At 50.5% G+C, this 22,702-nt stretch overlaps 2 protein-coding genes across 5 annotated transcripts; one reads left to right on the top strand and one right to left on the bottom strand.

The window, feature by feature from the left end:
- The first annotated feature begins 970 nt into the window (after nt 1–970).
- LOC144726435 (globin-like) lies at nt 971–3,536 on the top strand. The gene is made up of 3 exons (XM_078605153.1): nt 971–1,313; nt 2,356–2,587; nt 3,184–3,536. The coding sequence occupies exons 1-3, from the start codon at nt 1,192–1,194 to the stop codon at nt 3,304–3,306; spliced, it is 477 nt and encodes a 158-aa protein (XP_078461279.1). The 5' UTR covers nt 971–1,191; the 3' UTR covers nt 3,307–3,536.
- LOC144726434 (cytokine receptor-like factor 3) lies at nt 3,254–16,337 on the bottom strand. 4 transcript variants are annotated; one of them, XM_078605150.1, is made up of 10 exons: nt 16,184–16,337; nt 15,285–15,525; nt 14,064–14,271; nt 13,324–13,411; nt 11,935–12,112; nt 10,828–10,908; nt 10,121–10,271; nt 7,368–7,500; nt 6,582–6,694; nt 3,254–6,184 (listed from the first exon to the last, which is right to left on the bottom strand). In XM_078605150.1, the coding sequence occupies exons 2-10, from the start codon at nt 15,507–15,509 to the stop codon at nt 5,895–5,897; spliced, it is 1,467 nt and encodes a 488-aa protein (XP_078461276.1). In that variant the 5' UTR covers nt 15,510–15,525; nt 16,184–16,337; the 3' UTR covers nt 3,254–5,894. The 4 variants fall into 4 exon arrangements, with proteins under 4 accessions (XP_078461276.1, XP_078461275.1, XP_078461277.1 ...); XM_078605149.1 differs by having other exon boundaries at nt 16,214–16,337; XM_078605151.1 differs by having other exon boundaries at nt 15,285–15,522; nt 16,214–16,337.
- Between the last annotated feature and the right edge of the window lie 6,365 nt (nt 16,338–22,702).

Genomic DNA, 22,702 nt, shown 5'->3' with positions numbered 1-22,702 from the left:
CACGCGAAAGCTGCAACGCCGTGGGATTGGGTCCCCCGATACGTCAAACGCTTGCCTCGTGGAAATGGCCAAACGGGCTCCGTTAATTTTCATACTCGTTGGTTCTTTCGGTAAAAGTCACGTAGGTAGAAAAATAATAGATCACGACGTTTCGATCGCAACACAAGCGAGAAAAAACAGGAGTGTTTCTTGCTGTGGTTGTCCCCACCTGATGACGATCGCTTGTGTTGCGATCGAAACGTCGTGATCTATTAGTTTTCTGCCTACGTGACTTTACCGAAAGAACCAAAGAGTATGGATTCCTGCAGTCACGAAAGCTTCAAATCGGTTATTTCTGTTTAATATCCCAACGGAGCAAATGCTTTAACGCGCTATAGCGGAATACGTGACAGGCCCCGCATGAACGTCACGACATCGTCATATTTAAGGATAATGGCCTCTATGCCTTTGATTTGTTTACATTCTTTGAATGTGTGAGAATACAATTACTCAATTATGCCTTCCATACTGTGGACATGCTCTTGCTTCCATCTCCTCAGTACACCTCATAAAGAGAAGACCTTCCTATCCCGCCAAAAATACATTTCACTGGGCAGGCCCACCATCTTCTCCAACCATTATATAAACGGAGTGGTAGCTCCTTCAATCTCTCATTTACTTGATACAGCTGTCGTGGCTGTGACGGTACCACCTGAAGACGGAAGCTTGTGTTGCCTCCGAAACGTCGTGATTTTTATTTTATTTTACTTTTTTTATGTTTTTACCTACGTGACTTTACCGAAAAAAACTAATAATATGAATCATTGCAGTCACGAAAGCTTCAAATCTAGAATCATGGCAAGTTGTTTTGCCAAAAACGTTGTGCTAAAGCCACACTTAGATACTTCGACTCCCCCACAACCCCCCCAACCATGATTGAGCCAGCATCATTTATCAAGGAATCTGTATCGATCAGCCTTTCCTAATCACCATTCACGAAAAATGGTGCAGCACACAGTTTTTTTTTGCTGAATCTGCGTGAGATTATCCACTTCAGATGCCTCAAAATTGCTCAATCGCGATTGAGCAACGCGGTCGCGTTCAGGTATTTAAGTGTGGCCCTCCGGCCACTTCCACAGCTTCAGTGCCACCCAAAGCCACCTTCGGCGCTCTCGTGTCTCTTCTCAAAGCCTCCACCGCCAACCACCCACCATGCCTATCGTCGACTCTGGGAGCGTTGGGGCCCTCTCTGCCTCTGAGCAGGCTGCGGTCGCCGGCAGCTGGAAGGCAGTGTACGCCAACTACGAGGCTGCGGGCAAGGCCGTTCTCATCAAGTGAGTGATGTGTGTGTGTTGTGGAACGTGGCGGGTTAACAGCGCTAAATGTCGTGGGTTTACTCGCCAACACACCGGTGTGCTGAAGTAGTAACTAATTGACGCGTTTTATTTACGTGACAAACCTTCACTGATTGCACCTGTGTCGGGTGGTGGCGGGTTAACGACACATTTATATTTGCGCGATCTAACCCAAAAATAAACTCTTCGTTATGAATAATATTTGTCGGGAAAGCTTACGTGTTAAACTAAATTAGCAGCGCTGCTCAAGAGGCTCAGAGAGGTGGAAACGTGTTTAGCCAGAGGTGTCCTATTGCTTCAACAAACGCCACTGCGCACGTTTGTCCAGATGGCTGATGACTTGGCAATTGAGCTAAACGCTATTTTTCTTTGGCAATGATGAAAGATGCATGCCTCCCCTGTTTCTTATCATTGGTATAAGTGTTTTTTTTACGTTGTCAATTACTTGATTACAAAATCCACGCATAGAGTGATTTGCTCAAGCAGGAGCTCTTCTAAGATTGAGGCTGAAATCCACGTGATGTCAAGCTAGAGATATCTCAATTAGCTCCGATACATAATTATAAGTCAAGTCACTTACGTGACTTAACCGAAAAAACCTAAGAATATGAATCTTTGCAGTCACGAAAGCTTCAAATCTAGAAATAATTATAATTTGTACTTGTTTGGCAATCGATCAATTTATTCGTGCGATGAGTACCTTGTAGAGGGGAACTTTATAATTGTTAATTAAAATCATAATTAAAAATAAATATTTATTTCTCTCTCACGCAAGAACCCGGCATATTGCAAACTTTTGAAGACATTTTTGGAACCGTGTTAATTTCTTTCGATCAAGACGATACCATTTTTTTTTTACAACCTATGCAATGTTTAATGTGGTGAGTTTTTTCTTCTTCTTCTTCTTCTTGCAGAAGTGACTCTTGACGTTGTAATTCCAAATGTAGTTTTTACTCCTCCACCAACCTCTCTGTGCCCTCTCCCCTCCATCCACCCACCACACCCTCGTTACCATCACCAGGTTCTTCACGTCCAACCCCGGCGTGCAGGACTTCTTCCCCAAGTTCAAGGGGCTCGACTCGGCCGACAAGCTGAGCAAGTCTCCCGCCGTGCGCTGGCACGCCGAGAGGATCATCAACGCCGTCAACGACGCCGTGGTGGCCCTGGACGACCCTGAGAAGCAGAACCTGAAGCTCAAGGCCCTGAGCCAGAAGCACGCCTATGAGTTCCACGTGGACTCCCAGTACTTCAAGGTACGTGGCACCGCAACTCAACGATGGCATTTTATGCCTTGCAATCACTCTGAATGTACCACCCCCCTCCCTCCCTCTCTCATCTCGTCAGATCTTGGAAACTAAGCAGGGTGTGTTGAGACTGGTTAGTACTTGGATAGATTTGCTGTGAATGTCAGGTGTTGCACGCTTGGGCTCTAAGGTAGGCAGAGGATGGCTCTAGTGCGGTGTTCTTTCATTGCAAGGCCCGTGGGCCATTGGCGGAACCTGGTGGTATTCAGTGTGGCCCATGCCGTGCGGCCCCCGACAATACACAAATGTGAAGTCAGCCCTTGCAGGCGGTGTGGCGGCGCTCAGACTGATGATGTCTTAGCGGCGAAAGTGGCCCCCATCTGAAAATTAATGAAGAACGCTGCTCTAGCGCAATGAAACTCTTGCAGCTACACTTTGTACGTAAAGCCAAAGAGTGATTTGATGTCACTGGCCAAACATACTGATGCAGAAACCTCACCGACAAAAAAAAGTATTAAAGACTCACCATTGCATGTGACGCCAAGGCCTCGCCTTAGCCTCCACGTTGACACTCTAAATAATCCAAAATGATGTATTCCGCTCAGGTGCTGTCTGCCACCATCCTGGAGGAAGTGGACCATGCCAACGGTGGCCTGTCAGCCGACGGCAAGTCCGGCTGGGAGAAGCTTCTGAGCAGCATCTGCATCCATCTCAAGTCTGCCTATTAACTCCGCTCCAATGCCATGAAGTCGAAGAGCGCGTCGCAGTTTGTGCGAAGCAAATAATCCCCTTGAGCTTATTGGCTGCGGTTTGATACAAGCTTTTTGAAAATTGTCAGAAAGTTGCGTGCTCGAATAAGATGGTTTTCGTGGTGCTGCCCAACACTGAACGTGCCAATCATATGTAAATCATCGCCAAAATGCTGCTATGAATAAAATAAAAAATAATATGCAACTGACCGCAGTGTCTTTAATAAGCGTGAGCAGAGAATCATTGTGGCTGTATTACACTTCACAACAGAGTTATGTTTAAAACAAAGGCAAGTGCAGATGACTTTTCAAACGGGCCCATGTAAGGACATCTCCGAGTGTAACGGATTTCGCATAACTGCAACGTGGAGCATCTGCGTAGCACGGCGTCTCACAGCCTTACTGCTCGCAGCGGCAAATCCATCGAGAAGGCACGGAAGAACTGCTTTTTGTGTTTAGTTTCGTGTCCTTTCCCGGCATCTCTGATTAGCGCGGTTGGCTATGTACAGTGTGAAAGAAGTTCAACATACACACAAAGTTTGTTCGTCAGTGTCAAGAAAGAAACCATCAGTCACCCACAACTGGATATCGTTATCAAGAAAAACGTAGGTATAGTTCAATAATTATTGGGCTATACCAACGCTTTTCTTCCAATTTATATATATATATATACATTTTAATTAATGTATATTAATTAGATTACAATTACGTGAAAGTTGTGTGTTAATTACACTCTGTAATACCAACTAATTAATTGCACTGGTGAGAGATTGCACACCTAAGCGGTTAATCATACTGCTGGCAATCCACCAGCCAGGTGGCTCAGCGTTGGAGCGAGCAGTTCGCGACATCGGAAAATAGAGAGTTCAAATCCCGATTTAAAGCTTTCGTGACTGCAGGGATTCATATTCTTGGTTCTTTCGGTAAAGTCACGTAGAAGGGAAATAATAAAATAATAAACTTTTATGCTTTATTTTTATTATTGTATTATTTCCCTTCTACGTGCCTTTACCGAAAGAACCAAGAATAGAATTCAAATCCCGGTTGGGGGTTGGCTCAGCCGATCTAAATCAGCGCCACCCCAGGTAGATGAAACAGGCTCTTTAGATGACGGATACACACACACACATATTCAAATATAACAATTTAGTATTCACACCAATCGCTGTTTTGTAGGGGAGTAGAGTCTGTCAACAGGGGGGTGATCTTGCTGGGGTGTCACCCATTTAAGTGCTTTTAGTATTTTTTTTAATTTGGAACGTAAAAGTGGCACACATTGGCCTCCTCGTTTAAAAAAATAATATTTACATATAACATCACAATCTTGAACATCCACTGTGAAATAAAATGGCCCACGCAATTTTATCATCAATACACCCGCAGTATTAACCAGAGTGGCCGCTGGGCTCGAATCCCGGACCTCTGCAATGAGCAATAAACCCGCTAGCGCTCGGTCGCGTCGTCCGTCGCAGTCCAACTTCAATGCTGGACACAGCTGAGAGACAGCTGAGGCCAGATGTCTCCTTCGCAAGGGAGATCTAGGGAATTGCCCAGTGCAGATGAAGCGCTTCATAGAGGACAACAACAGTCGGTTAGTCAGAGCGTCGCCGCGCGCCGTTTCAAGTCTCGGACAACCTCACCGAAACAATGTCCACAGCAATGGAGACACTTGTACTGCGTTTTATTCACAATGACCCACAGGCACCGAGAAGACCCCCAGCTGTGAGCAGAAGCCTCTGGAAACAAGTTGCGTCACCTGTGTTGGCATATTTCTCCCCTCGTTCCCTCTCGCTTGCATGCGTGTTGAACTTCTTTCGCGCCGTACGTAGCCAACCGTGCTAACCGGAGGTGCCGGGGGGAAGGACAACTCACAGAGATCGAGGTGGCACGTCCCGGCTCTTCACTACAGTTCCCTCCTCCGCCTCAGCGAGCAGCGCGTGCAAGCGCACACACGCTACCACCACCTTCCATGCCACGTCCTTCCACGTTCACCAATTCACTCCTCCACGTCCAAATGGACTTGTTCCATGCCGCACGCGCTCACTCGATGATCGTTAAGCACGTCCAACGTGACGCGCTTTTAGCCTAAACAATTTTTTTCTTGAAAATTATTTGAATGAATCGAAATAACCCATTGATGCGCGCGCACACAAATACACTTCGCGTGGTAAACGTGTGCGCATATTCATGTGCGCCATTCTCTCCCGACTAACAATGTTAACTTATCGCACCGGGCACTCAATTGATGCTGAGTCGACCGAGCCGAGGCCAAGGAACGGTTCAGATAATCGTCACCGGGTGTTGGCCGCGAGCGGGAATCGAACTCGGGTCGCCGGGTTCGTAACGCAAGCGAGCTAACCGCTGCACCACCGCTCCCCTTCCGTTGAAAATTCATGCATTAATTAGATCTCCCGCACACACAACGAGAACTGCAGGCATCACGAGCGTGACACTCGCCTTCAAACGACGAATTTGACCGTGAAACATCGCGGGCCCCGCAACGGCGCTACGTCCTGCCCCGCTGAAAGGCCCGGCAGCAGAGGCAGCAGCAACGCTGGGGCTTCCGCTCAGAAGACCAGGACGCTCCACCCGGGGTGGGTGAAGGAGCAGCCGAAGTAGAGGACCTCCCAGGCCTGCTCCAGCAGCCATTCGGACACCACCTCGCGTTCAGCGCACGCCACGCTCACGCGTAGCCTGCGCGGCGCTCCGCGGAGAGCGGCCGGCAGGCCCAGAGGCCCCGGGGGAGGCACCACGGGGGAGCCGGGCTCCGGGCCCTCGGTGCCGAAGGTCACCGTCATGCCGACGGCCAGAGAGGGCAGCTGGTTGGTCATCTCCTTGCCGTTCACGAACACGGCGCCTGGCGGGATGGGCGTCGTTGTTAACGCGAGCGTCGGCATTGCCACCACCGCGGTCATTGCTGCCGCCGCCGCCGACACGGGCAACACCGTCACCGCCATCGTCACCATCATCATCACGATCGTTCGAATCGCCGCTACCATTGTCACCATCAACATCACGACCATTGTTATCATCATCATTATCGCCACGACCACCTAATCAGCATCATTAGTATAATATTAACATTATTGTCATCACTGCCAACCTTCATTATCATCACCATCATCACCATCAATATCATCACCATCATCACCATCACCACTGTCATCACCGCCACACCCCATCATCATCACCACCACCACCGTCATTATCATGAGGTGGGTGTAACTGGACAGGAGTGATGCGGTGTGACGCACCGTTGGAGGCGATGCAGAGGGCGCCGTTCCAACGGAGGGACTTGGCGTCGGCTCGGGGCTCCACGCAGAGCCCAATGGTGTCATCCCACCCAAGGGGGCCCACCCGCTCAACCCTGAGGACGGGGAGCAGTGGGGGGGGGCGGGTACAGTTCATAGCCTGTGTTTAGAGACCCCATTATAGACCGGTCTGCCAGTCTATTATTGTCTAGAGACCCCATCAAGACACCAGTCTGAGACTCCATCAGATTATTCTGCCAGTCTATTATTGTCTAGAGACCCCTTCAAGAGACCAGTCTGAAACCCTTTCAGAGACCAGTCTGTGAGTCTATTGTCTAGAGACCCCATCACAGACCGGTCTGTCAGTCTATTGCCTAGAGACCCCATCAGAGACCAGTCTGTGAGTCTATTGTCTAGAGACCCCATCACAGACCGGTCTGTCAGTCTATTGTCTAGAGACCTCATCAGAGACCAGTCTGTGAGTCTATTGTCTAGAGACCCCATCAGAGACCGGTCTGCCAGTCTATTGCCTAGAGACCCCATCAAGAGACCAGTCTGAGACCCTTTCAGAGACCAGTCTGTGAGTCTATTGTCTAAAGACCCCATCAGAGACCGGTCTGTCAGTCTATTGTCCAGAGATCACCACCAGAGGTGGGTCTTGTCAGTCCATTACTGTCAAGTCGTTTACTGATCTGAGTGATAATATAGTTGTGACGCGGCACGCGATCCGCCAACCCTTCGCGGCCTTCCTCGCTGACGGCACGACAGGGGAGGGGGGGGGGGGCTCACCTGAAGCTCACGGAGTGACCGAGGGCCAGGCTGGGTCGGCTCGAGTAAAGGGCTGTGACCCCTGGCCCCGAGCCCCGCGTCGCCACGTCCCTCCGCGCGCTCAGCGCAAACCCCGCGTGGTCCCGCCTCCATTCTGTCAATCACCAACGAGAGCAGATGTGTCACCATCGACACAGGTGTGTCACTACGACACCAGGTGTGTCACTACAGGTGTGTCACTAACGACACCAGGTGTGTTACCAACGACACCAGGTGTGTCACTATAGGTGTGTCACTACGACACCAGGTGTGTCACTACGACACCAGGTGTGTCACTACAGGTGTGTCACTAACGACACCAGGTGTGTTACCAACGACACCAGGTGTGTCACTATAGGTGTGTCACTACGACACCAGGTGTGTCACTACGACACCAGGTGTGTCACTACAGGTGTGTCACTAACGACACCAGGTGTGTCACTACAGGTGTGTCACTAACGACACCAGGTGTGTCACTACAGGTGTGTCACTACGACACCAGGTGTGTCACTACAGGTGTGTCACTAACGACACCAGGTGTGTCACTACAGGTGTGTCACTACGACACCAGGTGTGTCACTACAGGTGTGTCACTAACGACACCAGGTGTGTCACTACAGGTGTGTCACTACGACACCAGGTGTGTCACTACAGGTGTGTCACTAACGACACCAGGTGTGTCACTACAGGTGTGTCACTACGACACCAGGTGTGTCACTACAGGTGTGTCACTACGACACCAGGTGTGTTACTACAGGTGTGTCACTACAGGTGTGTCACCATCGACACAGGTGTGTCACTACGACACCAGGTGTGTCACTACAGGTGTGTCACTACAGGTGTGTCACCAACGACACAGGTGTGTCACTACGACACCAGGTGTGTTACTACAGGTGTGTCACTACAGGTGTGTCACCAACGACACAGGTGTGTCACTACGACACCAGGTGTGTCACTACAGGTGTGTCACTACGACACCAGGTGTGTCACTACAGGTGTGTCACTAACGACACCAGGTGTGTCACTACAGGTGTGTCACTAACGACACCAGGTGTGTCACTACAGGTGTGTCACTAACGACACCAGGTGTGTCACTACAGGTGTGTCACTACGACACCAGGTGTGTCACTACAGGTGTGTCACTACGACACCAGGTGTGTTACTACAGGTGTGTCACTACAGGTGTGTCACCATCGACACAGGTGTGTCACTACGACACCAGGTGTGTCACTACAGGTGTGTCACTAACGACACCAGGTGTGTCACTACAGGTGTGTCACTACGACACCAGGTGTGTCACTACAGGTGTGTCACTAACGACACCAGGTGTGTCACTACAGGTGTGTCACTAACGACACCAGGTGTGTCACTACAGGTGTGTCACTAACGACACCAGGTGTGTCACTACAGGTGTGTCACTAACGACACCAGGTGTGTCACTACAGGTGTGTCACTAACGACACCAGGTGTGTCACTACAGGTGTGTCACTACGACACCAGGTCTGTCACTACAGGTGTGTCACTACGACACCTGGTGTGTCACTACAGGTGTGTCACTAACGACACCAGGTGTGTTACCAACGACACCAGGTGTGTCACTATAGGTGTGTCACTACGACACCAGGTGTGTCACTACAGGTGTGTCACTAACGACACCAGGTGTGTTACCAACGACACCAGGTGTGTCACTAACGACAGCAGGGGGTGTCGTCAACAGGAGTGTAATTCAGATGTATCACGAGCAGGTGTGTTAGGAACAGGTGTTTCACTACAGGTGTGTCACTAACGACACCAGGTGTGTCACTACAGGTGTGTCACTAACGACACCAGGTGTGTCACTACAGGTGTGTCAGTAACTTGTGTTACCAACAGGTGTGTTACCCATCAGGCATGTAACTGATGACAGATACTTTGTGAACAGATGTTCCACCATCGGGTATGTAAGTACGTATGTTGGACTTTTTTCGCACCGTATGTAGCCAACCGTGCGAATTGGAGGTGCGAGGGAACAGATAACAAAAACTAAACTCAAAAAGCAGTTCTAAAGAAATGAGTTTGTCAATCTAGGTGACGATTCAAAAGTGCATAACTCCAGTGGCTTCCTAATATCGGAAGGAAGAGCGTTCCAGACGGCCTCATGTTGAAAGCGCGCGATGCGGCGACCTTCTTTGTTCGACGGTCAACCAGTATCTTCTTGGTTCTTTCGGTAAAGTGACGTAAAAGGGAAATAATAAAATAATAAAAATAAAACATAATAATTATTTTTGTCAAGGCGCTCTTCCCCCTCCAACCCAGCTTAAATAGACGCTCCAAGCCTGGGGTGTTTCATTCAGACGCTGTCTTCCCGACAGACCTGTTCTTCACCTGAGGACGGCTGCTTGCGTTGTGGCCGAAACGTCGTGAGAATTGTATTTTATTATGTTTTATTTTTATTATTCTATTATTTCCCTTCTACGTGACTTTACCGAAAGAACCAAGAAGATGAATCCCTGCAGTCACGAAAGCTTTAAATCGAAGGTCAACCAGTAGCCGCTGTGGCGAGGATGACCGGAGGTCACGTGATGATGGCTTATGCTCCTTGATGAGATCGGCGAGGTGATAGCGGTTCATTTGTGGCGAGCGCTTTGTGTGCAACGAGTGCGATCTCATCAAGTGCGTCGTCACACCATCATGTCCGTCACCATGAAGGTGTGTCACTGACGCACGGGGTGGTTACAACGGAAGGAGGGACGGACCGTGCGCGGGGAGCGGAGTGCTGGTCGTGACGGGCACGCTCCAGGCAATGGGGCCTTCGGGGCCTCCTTCGCGGGCCCCCACGCGGAACGTGAAGTCTGCGTGCGGCTCCAGATGGGGCACCGTGAACTCGGCATCGGGGCCGCAGTACACCTGGGGGGGGCATGAGGAAGGGGGGAGGGGGGAGAGTAGGGTGGATGGGGGGTGTACAGAGTAATGAAATAAACTATTGACACGGTGATGGTGTGGTGGTGATAATGGTGGAGGTGGTGGTGGTGATAATTATAGTGTGGTAGGGGATGGTGAAAATATACATGATGAAAACGACTTTTAATTTTTAATCTGGACGATCCCTTGAGATAACAACACCTCGTTTGCAAGGATGTCCAGGGCGTCAACGGACACAAACATAGCAAGCACTTAATGAGACACGTAAAAACATTGTACATTTTTTACTTGTACAGTTCTCTGCATTTATAGAGCTGATGATGATTCTAATGAAAATTATAACTGTGAAAACGATGATGATGGTGGTGATGATTGTGAAAATTCTACTGTTTAAATAATATTGCTGATTAAATTACAACGATGAAAAAATAACAAAACGGTGCTGTCGGTGATGGCTTCAATGAGGATGTTGCAAATGGCGATGAAGTTTAATGGTGGCGATGATGACGACGATGACGATGATGAAGGAAGGAGCCCGTACCCTGGTCATCTGCGCTACGTCCTCCGTACGACCGCGACAGTACTCAAGAACGTACTCTTGCACGGGGAACTCCTCGTCCACCTGCGGCAGGCAGACAAGACAAAGATCCCCCGTACAGCCTCCACATACTTTGGGGAAAGTGCTGTTAGTGAGCACCTATGGAGGGCGGTACGGTACCTGGGGGAGGTAGTTGGCCAGCATCACACCCAGCCGCCTTTGTCTCCCCAGTGGCGATGTTTACACATCCCAGCAGGTACTCATATTGAGTCGACCTCGGGGAGGAACCCCAGGACCGGTTTATGTAACCGTCACTGGGTGTTGGCCGTGAGCGAGAATCGAACTCGGGTCGCCGGGTTCATAGCGCGGTGCGCTAACCGCTGCACCACCGCTCCCCACACACAACCACGTCGTTCTCATTGGATGAGCGAATGTAAACAAATATGGATTTTCTGATTTTGGGGGAGGGGGGAGGGGGAAATGTCTCCAGGACAAAAAAAAACGCAATAACGAATCAGCATTCTACGGGGTCGCTATGCCAAGTCTGTATGCATGCACAAAGAAATTTGGCAGGTGATCCAACCCCTGTTCCTCCTCTCGGCGGGTTCTATAGAAGCACGCGCACGCACCTTACACCACCGCACACGCGCGCACCTTACACCACCGCACACGCGCGCACCTTACACCACCGCACACGCACGCACCTTCCACCACCGCACACGCACCTTCCACCACCGCACACGCACCTTCCACCACCGCACACGCACCTTCCACCACCGCACACGCACCTTACACCACCGCACACGCACGCACCTTCCACCACCGCACACGCACCTTACACCACCGCACACGCACGCACCTTCCACCACCGCACACGCACCTTACACCACCGCACACGCACGCACCTTCCACCACCGCACACGCACCTTACACCACCGCACACGCACGCACCTTACACCACCGCACACGCACCTTACACCACCGCACACGCACGCACCTTCCACCACCGCACACGCACCTTACACCACCGCACACGCACGCACCTTACACCACCGCACACGCACGCACCTTACACCACCGCACACGCACCTTCCACCACCGCACACGCACCTTACACCACCGCACACGCACGGCGGCTGGCCGCGCGTTCGTCTCCTCGAGCTGCACGGGAGCACGCGGCGCGACGCGGCCGTGAGCGGCGAGCGCCGAGCAGAGACGAGGTCCCAGCGACGCGTCCAGCGAGGCCCGCACGCACGCCACCTCGCCCAGCGCCGGCACCTCGGGCAGGCTGCGTGGGGCACACGTGGGCATGAGACACTGGGGCATAGGGGGGTACGCGGGATGAAGGGCACGGGCGTATGATATAGGGTGCTGCGGTGGCAAGATGTGTTTTTTTTTCCCCCTCCATATTTAGGAACATGCGTTTAAGAGTATTTGGCTGATTTTTTTTTTCGATTTAAAGCTTTCGTGACTGCAGGGATTCATATTCTTGCTTCTTTCGGTATTTCCTTTCTACGTGACTTTACCGAAAGAACGAGTATTTGGCTGCTATACATTTCTACGTGAAAAGCCACTTCACTGAGTTCATTTGTGGCCAGGTGGCTTCTGATAAAAGAGCTATATAGATCAGTGGGCCTTTCCTGGTAAAAAAAAGAGTTCAGTTTTAATCTTGATTTAAAGCTTTCGTGACTGCATGAATCCATACTCTTTGGTTCTTTCGGTAAAGTCACGTAGGTATAAAAAATTATGAAAAATAATAGATCACGACGTTTCGATCGCCACACAAGTAATCGTCCACCCGATGACGATTGCTTGCTTGTGTGGCGATCGAAACGTCGTGTTCGATTATTTTTTCTACCTGCGTGCCTTTACCGAAATAATCAAGAGTATAGTCCAGTTTTAGTTCAGTTTGAAATATACGGGGAAAATTGGATAGGCGGGACATGGTGGCATGAGATGCGAGGAGACAGGGGGTAGAAGGGCATGTTGGGGCATAGTATAAAGAAGAAATGACGATGTGGGAAATGTAGGTACAGGGTCATGGCAACATGGGGCGTGGTTTGCGGGGACACGGAGACGAGCATTGGCGACACAAAAAGAGATCCGAGGGCATGCGACAAAGGGACTTGGGGAATGGGAACACGCAAACTTGGAACTACCGCGAATGCTTCTTGGAGTAGGGACACGTGATGCCAATGGAGTTGTGTCTGCATTGAAGGGGGAGGGTGGGCTGAGAATGCTCGTCATGGGCACGTGAGGGCAAGGACAGGCAAGGAATTGGGGGAGCAGGTAGAGGTGGGTATGGAGGAAACAGCAAGGGGGTTAGGCAATGGGTAGAGTGCAAGGGGACAGAATTATGTCAGAGGAAGGGAAGGACAGGGCAGGTAAGATGCTGAGTTCCTCCTGCAGCAGGAGAAGCTTATGCTGCTGCTGCTGTTGATGCTGCTGCTGCTGCTGCTACTGCTGCTGCTGCAGCTGCTGCTGCTGCCCCACCCTCACCTGCCTAGCTGCACCTGCAGAGACCTCTGAGTGAAGCTGGCGAGGAGCGACTCTTGCTCCGGGCCCGACGAGGACAGGGCCGCCTCACCTGATGAGGAAAGCGGCGTCATCGACGATGACGTCATCGATGGCAACAGAAGCATTGACGACAACGAAGACGGCAACTGAAATTGAACGCGTGCGAACTCATCCGATCGATTACACTGGTCAACAAAAAAATAAAAAATTTCTGGCCTGGACTTTTGCAGCTGTTTTAGACTAATTTCAGGGTGCTGATTCCAAATCTGATCTCAGATTTGCTCTATCACATCTCATTTTTATGCTATCGGCATACCCCATTTTCATAGATTTTACCCGAAATTAACTCTCTCACTTATGATTGCAAGTTGTTGCGAGTCAGCGACTGCTTTAGTGTTAAAATATGGTGCTGTATTTTTAGGATAGTGTGTTTATAATAGCATTTATGTAGATATCCACATTTATTTAATATTTTTCTTCTGCAATATATCTCAAAAACCTGATGTGATAGACAAAAACCAATGCCAGATTTGGAATCGGCACCCCAAAATTACCTTAAAACCATTGGAATACCTGATGCCAGAAAAAGTGTGTTGACCATTCTTAGCGTCGATGTCCTGAATGTACGTTGCAACGTCTTTTGCACCGTACGTAGCCAACCGCGCTAATCGGAGGCACGGTGCATCTCACCGTCCCACCCCCCCCCCCCCCACTGATCCCACCTTCTGCCAGCAGGTCCTCGACGGCGTCCACCCGCTGACGGATGAGCTGCGTGCACTCGCGCAGCGGCCGCGACGCGTCGCTCACCATGCCGCGCACGGCAGCGCACAGCGCTTCCCTGCGCGCCGTCACCGCCGCCGCCAGCGCCACCTCGAGCCCGGCAAAGTGGCTGTCGAGCGCGGCCAGGGTTCGCTCGCCGCTCACGCTCACCTGCGTGCCCGCGTGTATGCGTGGTGCGGTAGGTGGGTAGGCATGTTGAGTTTCTTTCGCACCACCGGACGTAGCCAACCCGTGCTAATCGAAGGTGCTTGGGGGGGGAAATGACACCAAACTAAACACAAGAAGAAGCAATTTTAAAGAAATTAGTTTTCGATATAGATTATTTTAAAGTGCATAACTCCAGTGGTGGCACCATAAGCGAGACGGACACGCATGTATACCGTGATGGCCTTGACCCGCAGTGTCTCCGAGGTAGCGCATATTGAGTTTGTGTTGATTGTGTTGTGTCACGTGTCCATCATCAGTGCAAGGTCCCACGCGCCACTGGCGGTCCCTGGTGGCCATCTCGTGAGGCCGCTGGCGTGCGGCCCGCCGGCAATACACGAATGTGAAAACACCCCCACCGTGCTGTGAGACCCGATGGTGTCAAATGTGTGGGGGGGCTCCTCACACTCATGTCTCGAGGGCTAAAAGTGTAGGGGGCCCTCACACTGACGTCTTGAGAGATTAAAGTGTGGGGGGGTCTCACACTGATGTCTTAAGTGATGAAAGTGTGGGGGGCCCTCACACTGACGTCTTAGAAGCTAAAAGTGTGGGGAGCCCTCACACTGACGTCTTGAGAGATAAAAGTGTGGGGGGCCCTCACACTGACGTCTTAAGAGCTAAAAGTGTGGGGGGCCCTCACACTGACGTCTTGAGAGATAAAAGTGTGGGGGGCCCTCACACTGATATCTTCAGAGCCAAAAGTATCCCCGCCCCCCAATGGAGATTAGTGAAGAACACTGTTGTTATATTGGTCAGCGCTCTGACCAAGAACATCCGGTAAACCCAGCAGCATTTTGTTTGACAAGCCTCACTCTGCTGATGAGACCGAGAAGGTGAAACCCGCTGGATCCGTTTACACGCAATCAACAACAACAGCAACATTCGCCACTCAGCGACGTGGGTTGACGTCATCGCGGCGCTCGTGCCAGGCTAGGTGCACCTCGAGCACACGCACGCACCTGCTGGCTGGCGAGGTGCAGCTGTTGCAGACGCTGGAGTAACTCGCTGCGGTAATCCAGGGCCTCTCTCACGCTCTCTCTCACCTCGTCGGCACCATCATCACCTCCTCCTCCACCACCTTCTCCATCATCGCATCTCGCTCCACCATCACCACCACCACCTCCTCCTCGCTCCGGTGTTGATGGAAGGTGATTTACTCCCACCACCACCCCTGTGCTCGTCATGGTAAATTATCTTCTTCTTTTTGGAGGGAAGAGGAAATGCGGTCATTTACAACAACAACAACAACAAAATCACAATCGAATCATCAGCCATGGTCAATCCACTGCTGGATGAATGCCCCCCCCCCCCTTACCCTCGGTCGTATTTTGTTTTATTTTAATTACATTTCTTAGTGAAAAACACACTTCAGAAGCATTGATCGAGTTTTTTTTGACGCGCTAATAACGACGTTACCGTTCGCCCGATATCGCCAATTGATAATAATAATAATAATTATGAGACGCGCCGCAAAGTGAGACGAAAGTAAGGCGTGTGTGCGAAGTTACACAAACCGGTCACGCACAACTACCGGAGTATAAGACGCACCGCTCCCGCGCTCCCCTGAAACTTTGCTTTAATATCACGAGGGGGGGGGGGGCAGGGGCGATAACGCGCGTGGTATAATCCGGACGATACGGTAATATAGAAGAAGATATCGATAACAAGAGGGGAGAGGGGGAGGGGAGAGAAAACACGCTCGATAAATTCGCCTCCCGCGCAAAGCAAACATGGTCAACGAACAATGTCAAATTGCGGAACTAGCGTGCCTTATATGAAATGTATTTTTATTAATATATTCGACAGCACACGCGCCGCTGCGTAACGACAGATTCACGAACACGAGGCTCGACTTTGCCTTAACTCTCGCGACGCTCGCAAATTGTACCTTCAAAAAGACGAGTTTTTTTTTTATAAAAAAAGGAAATAAAATAAAGTAAAAATGCTTTCGCAAAGTCGTAGAGCGTCGCGCGCACGCACGCGCGTCAATGTGCGCGCGCGCGTCGCGTTAACGCCCGAGGGAGGGGGGGGAGGCGCGGCCCTGCCCCGCCCCGCCCGCCCAAGCTTCCGCGGATTTCTTCTCTTCAACGCCGCCGCGGATTTCTATTCCAAGACAGCCCTCCACCAAACCACGCCACTCTCATTGCCCCACCGTGGCGACGGGAAACCGGCTCCCCGCGAGGTGCGATTGCAAGAACAGCGGCGCCCGGGTGCAGCTGATAACTTATAACAACAACAACAATAATAATTCTAGATTTGAAGCTTTCGTGACTGCAAGGATTCATACTCTTAGGTTTTTTCGGTAAAGTCACGTAGGTAAAAATAAAAATAAATAATAAATAATAAAATGATATAAATAACAACAGAAATACAATAATAAAGCACGACGTTTCGGGCGCAACACAAGCGGCCGTCATCAGGTGGGCTACAACCACAGCAAGAAACAAATACCACGGAGTTCGAAGGAGGAAGGGTCTCCTCCGCCGACGAAACCGGCTCGTGTTGATGCAGATGATCGACTAATTATTATTTGACATTTAGATTAGACCTCGGCAGGATCGTGATAGATGGCGACTACTTGGGGGGCACGGTGGGTGATGTGCCTTAATCCAGCAGTGGATTGACCAAGGCTGATGATGATCATGAATAATGGAATATTTATCCAGGAGAAGCCTGAGTTTCGAGACTAGTTTTCAGGAGGATCTTTGCTACCCTGGGAAGTTTCACCAATGCCACGCATGAGTTAGGCTTTGGTGTGGGTGATACACACACACACACAGACCGGTTCACGAACCCGCTTGCTGTACTTGCCCATAACTCATCTGGCCACCTCAGGGCCGCGCGGGTTTGGGAGTTTCGCAAATCTCTTTGCGACCCACCAACCCCTCGCATCCAAAGCGGTGGACCGCAGGCGCGTGGCAAGTTAAACCTACAATGGAAAATCAATTAACCTATTACATCAGTAAATGTAACGTAATAATTCGTCGATTTAATCAGCATGCGTGCGGTAAGACTGATACCTGGACCAGCAGCTACGGCAGGGTGGACACGGCCAAAAAGAATCTTCCAATGTATGCGCATTGATTCTCTTTTCCAAATACATATATAAACTTTGACGTCCAATGTAGAATCTTCCTATACAGAGTCACCGTCTCAACCGATTTCGACCCCGTATCCTATACAAAACCATGAACACATCGATGGAGAACCCTTGATTCGTCCAATATAAAACCATCGCCTCATCCAATAAAGAACCATCGTCTCATCCCATACAGATCCCTCGTACGATCCAATCCCGGGAGCATCCGTAGGGTCCCGTACAGCGCTTCACATCTTCACCGTCACGAAAATTAACTCCAACCATTCCCAATCCACGAACGGATGAAAAGCCTCCCCAATCCATTTTATATTAAGGGGGGAGGGTCTCATGATTTATACCGTTCTGGAATTGTACCATACTCTTTGGTTCTTTCGGTAAAGTCACGTAGGTAGATTGAACCAAACGAGTATGGATTCCTGCAGTCACGACAGCTTCACATCAAGATTTAGACCATACTTCACCAGGCTGGTCAGTGCGAGATGGCGAAGGGCAGGATCGTGAACTGGCGTTGGCCGTGGCCGTGAATCGAACCGCTCTGCCCTCCCTCCCTCCCCACCGCGTCTCCGTGCGTGCACGTCAATTAGACGTTTTTGTCAAGTCGACAGGCTTCGTTCGAGTTCAGTTTCAGTTTCATTTATTTGGTATAACCCCGTGAGCCATTCGGCTCTTGAATCGGGTGCAACCGCAACAACCAAAAACATGAACAAGAAAACATTAAAGTGACGAGTGCCCGCGTTCAACTGTGACGCCGTGGCCGCGCGCTGTCACGGGTTCACGACTCAAACCGAGAAACTGTCAGCGACGTCTACAAAGCCCCGCACTGTCTCTCTCTGTGTGTGTGTGCTGGAGTGATGTTGGAGCGGTGGTGCTGCGGTTAGCGCGCACAGCGCAAAGAAGCCGGTGGATTTCTCAACCCAGCACCAGCTCGAATTGAAATCTTAATGTTGACCAGAAACATTGGCAATTAACAAACACATTCCTGCGGAGGGAGCCGGTAGGAACGTTGGGTTGCTCGGTCAATGGCCAGGGCCAACGGCGGCGTGGTGTATTACGCAAATATGCCCGACTGTGAGGGCGGGCACAAGCCGGCGTGAGTAGGTTAAACGTTGAGTTTTATAAGGGCACCACGGGGTGACCAACCCCTCCACACCCAGCCCCACCCCTCCCACCCAGCCCCACCCAGCCCCTCCCCACCCTCCCCACCCAGCCCCACCCTCCCCACCCTCCTCTCCCCACCCAGCCCCTCCCTCCCCACCCAGCCCCTCCCTGCACGACGGACACAATAATCCCCTGTGGGCTGGTGTAACCAGGAGGTTCCTACCAGTAAAATATAGAATTAATCGGTTCCCATATCTGTCATGTCTGTATCTCTCTTGTCTCAGCTTGTACACGTCTGTGTCTTGTCTACATCTCTCTCCTCCCACAACAGTGGTCTCTCCTGGATCTCTCTCATCTCGTCTGACTACACGTGTCTCATCGCTGCCTCTGCTCTCGCCACATCTGTCTCATCTGTCATCTCTAATGACGTCTCTCTCGTCGAAAACTACTACCCTCCTCCGATGTCACGACAACGCCAACTTTTTTCGAGAACCCTTCTGTCATCCCGCAGGGGTTTTCTAAAACAAACAAGAAAACACTAAAAAGCCACGTGGGAGTCAGCGTTCGAGGCTCGGAATGTTACGAGATGAAATCCCAGTTTGGAAGGTGGACTCAGCCCATCATCGTACCTCCGGGGTAAATAAAACAATCACCACTGGTTGGATTTCTGCTCGGTAAACGGAAGACGAGCGCCCCAAAGGCTCATTTTGAGCAGGAAATCGCGGTGGGAGTGGGGGGTTTGCAGCGAATCGGGGCGACTGCCTCGGGCCCCGAGCTTTGGGGGGGGGGGGGGCACGCGTCAACGTCACAGTGTCAAATGTAATATTTCCGGTTTAGTTTGAAGGCATCGGTGGTGGTGGGGGGGAAGCACACAGTGGAATTTGTCCCCGTTCTCCCGAACAAAATGTCAGAATCTGAATATTTACACCGCCCTGGAGGAACCCGATGAGCTATAAAGATTTTTCACAGATGCCCAGTCGTCTCTTTAGACCCCCCCCCCAATCACCACCAAGGGCAAATGGACCAGCACCCCCCCTCCCCCATGATGAGGAAGGCGGTGTCGTAATGAGCGCTGTGACGACGACGAGGAGGTTGGTGGTTAGTGGTGGTGGTGGTTCGTGTGACCCAAAATTCCGGTCTAATGGTGGCGAAACAACAGGAAGAAGCTGGCACGGCCGATAAGACTCGCGACCAGGGCCAATCGCACCTCGCACAACCATCCCACGTAGAGCCTCAACAGACTGTTGGGGGGGGAGGGGGTGCTGTTAGCGAGCACCTATTAAGGCCGACACGGCACACACACACACACACGAGGCGGCGAGGATGGGGGGGGGGGCGGTGATGTGGCTCAAGCTACGCCCGGCCACCTTTGTCTCCCCATTGGTGATGTTTACACACCCCCTGACTTGTGGGCAGTTCCATGACCGGTTCAGATTTTCGTCGAGGATGCTGGCGACTAGCGGGAATCGAACTGCACTACCGTCCTAACCACTCCACTGCCGCCCCCATACGATACGTTTACATTCCCATTAACATATATATAGTACGTGTACACACACATTAGTATGCCGTACATGCATTACTATACACGCGTTCAGAAACAGAAACACTCGTGAAGGGGGTGCCCGTTCCCACCTAATGTAGCAGTCCCCCCCTCCCCCCACCCCCTCGATAGACATCGCTTCCTTCCTTCTGCCAGAACCAGAAGTTGTTGCATAATCGACACTTTTAAGGTCTTCAAGCAAGCCTGCCGGCCGGCCGATGAGATGCTGAACGTATAAATGCGTCGTTAAACCCGCCACCACCCGACACAGCCAACTAGTAAGGGTTGTCACGTAAACAGAACATGCGAATTCGTCACAAGTACAGCACACCGGTGTGATCTAACCCCCCCCCCCCAAAAAAAAAACCTATATTATGGATTATATTGGTCGCGAAAGCCGACGTGTTAAACTGAGATGCTGAATGTCAAAAGCAGAGTTTTTGCTTGTGTTGAACCAATGCGGCTGAAATGATGGGCTCTCAGAAGGCCGTTTTAGTGTGGAGGTACAGACGTGTCAAGGAGGCGTGACGTCAGCTTATTTATTCTGCCCTCATAGTACCACGCCACTAGGCGCCGCGTCTTTCCTTTGGGGGCGTCCATAAATGACGTCACGCGATTTTGGACGATTTTTGACCCGCCCCCCCCCCCCTTTCGTCACACGGCGTCACAAAAAGTCAGACCCCCCCCCCCCTCAAATATGACCTCACAAAGCTCTGCCCCCCCTCCCAAAAAAAAAACATGCTTCAAATCGCTTTAAACTATTGTCATTGTAGTGCGTATTTAATGTGGCGCTGCACTCTGATGTTGTAGGAGAAAAATGTATTAAAAAGTATATTTAAATAAGTAGAACGTGTTGTCTATATTTATTTAAAGTCGCGCATTTTGATGTGACGTCACATTTCTCAAACTCCCCCCCTCGTCACACATCGTCACAAATGTCTGACGCCCCCCCCCCCCCCAGGTGCGTGACGTCATTTATGGACGGCCCCTTACTCTCCTGTCACCATCGGCCATGCTCAATCCACTGCTGGATGAAGGCCTGCGCAAGCCGTTGCGATCGCTCCACCCTCCCGCGGTGCATCCTAATCAGTTTAACACGGCGGCTTTCGCGACCAATAATATCATCCATAACACAAATCTGGCTGTCGCCTGATGAAGCCAGTTGTAAGTGCTGGCGAAACGTCGTACTCAGATTATAAATGTTGTGGCTTGGCTCTCCAACATACCGGTGTTGCTGTACCAGCAATAAATTGGCCACGTTGTTTACGTGACAACCCTTACTAAATTGGCCGTGTCGGGTGGTGGTGGGTTTAACGACACATTTACGGGATTGTATCCTAGAATCGTCCCCAGTTTCTGTTCCACAACGTACGCAATGTCCGAGAGGCAGGTGCAAGCAGCAATAACGGCGGGATGATCGTGACAACCGCAAGTGATCAGAATGCAAATATTGATAACGAGATGGCAATGATGGTGATGTTGGTACAGACTAGGCTAGTGATGTAGGGCTATGAATATTCATCCGATTCGATTTTTTTTTCAACATTACGGCGACTGACGCGGCCTCAAGTGGCCGCGTCATTTGCACCATTAAGTACGATATCAGTTCTGAGAACATCGTACACGAGTGGCTCGGCTCAAGAATCGATATTCATCGAATCGTTATTAAACCCCTCGTGATGATTCATAAAATATCAATGTCCCGTACAGTATACGACGACGGTTGTAACTGTCGAATCTGCGGATGAAAACAGGGAGGTGATGGCATCAACTTCGAAAGCGATGATTGTGCAATTACTGGTGACAATGATGGGATGGTAACCGAGAGATAACAAAAAAAATATCGACGATGATGAAGACTTAATTACGTATGGGAACAAGAAAACGGTACAGATTTCATGAGCTCTGCCTCACGAGCCAGGCAGGCCTCAACGCACAGCAGGGATTTAAAGTGGGAAAAATAAATCAGCCAGATTTACAAATCTAAGAGAACACACCGCATTGGGATTGCATCCCGACAAGGAGCATATACCTAGCTGGGCCCAGATAAAAAAAGTTTAGGATGCAAATTTGTTGTGCAGATTAATGCGAAGATTTGACTTCAAGTGACAGGCGATGCGCAATGCCTTCGCGTAATTTTTTTTGGCCCAAAACAGAAACTCACTTGAGCATCAAACAACAGCAAACGAACCACTCTCTCTCAAAGCATGCGGGGACTCGCACAAACATGAAAAGGGTTTTTAATTTTCTTTTTAATGTCATTACCACAGACTCTTCATATTTTAATCCTTACCGAGTCTTTATCTCAGTCGCACCACACACATTACAGAAAGGAGCCGTGCCATTTACGGCAAGTGCAGGTTCTAACACACATGGACGAACACATGGCCCATTACGATTATTAGGAATTTGCAAACGTGAACAGGCTGGCTGTTTTTTTTTACCAAACACCACTGGATCTAACAAACTCTTCGTAACTATCGATTAAATCTAGGTTTTGAAATGGTGAGTTATCGAAGAGCGGTAGCCGACGTGGGCCCAAATTAAGACAGCCGACTGTAACGAAGGGATGGAGCGGTGTCGTGGCGATGTACGCACTGCACTCCGAATCCAGCGGCTAAAATCGTTTGATTCCC

Source organism: Lampetra planeri, chromosome 23 (genome assembly GCF_965212315.1).
Source record: "Lampetra planeri chromosome 23, kcLamPlan1.2.h2, whole genome shotgun sequence".
Taxonomy (NCBI): Eukaryota; Metazoa; Chordata; class Hyperoartia; order Petromyzontiformes; family Petromyzontidae; genus Lampetra; species Lampetra planeri.
Note: the sequence above shows the minus strand (reverse complement) of the source record. Positions and strands in the feature narration are given on the sequence as shown.

Coding starts and splice junctions, on each gene's coding strand:
- LOC144726435 (XM_078605153.1), top strand. CDS start 1,192: ATGCCTATCGTCGACTCTGGGAGCGTTGGGGCCCTCTCTGCCTCTGAG. Junction 1,314..2,355: donor GGCAAGGCCGTTCTCATCAA/GTGAGTGATGTG, acceptor TACCATCACCAG/GTTCTTCACGTCCAACCCCG. Junction 2,588..3,183: donor TGGACTCCCAGTACTTCAAG/GTACGTGGCACC, acceptor TATTCCGCTCAG/GTGCTGTCTGCCACCATCCT.
- LOC144726434 (XM_078605150.1), bottom strand. CDS start 15,509: ATGACGAGCACAGGGGTGGTGGTGGGAGTAAATCACCTTCCATCAACA. Junction 14,272..15,284: donor TGCACCTCGCCAGCCAGCAG/GTGCGTGCGTGT, acceptor GCGGGCACGCAG/GTGAGCGTGAGCGGCGAGCG. Junction 10,909..11,934: donor TGCGTGTGCGGTGGTGTAAG/GTGCGTGTGCGG, acceptor TGCCTGCCGCAG/GTGGACGAGGAGTTCCCCGT.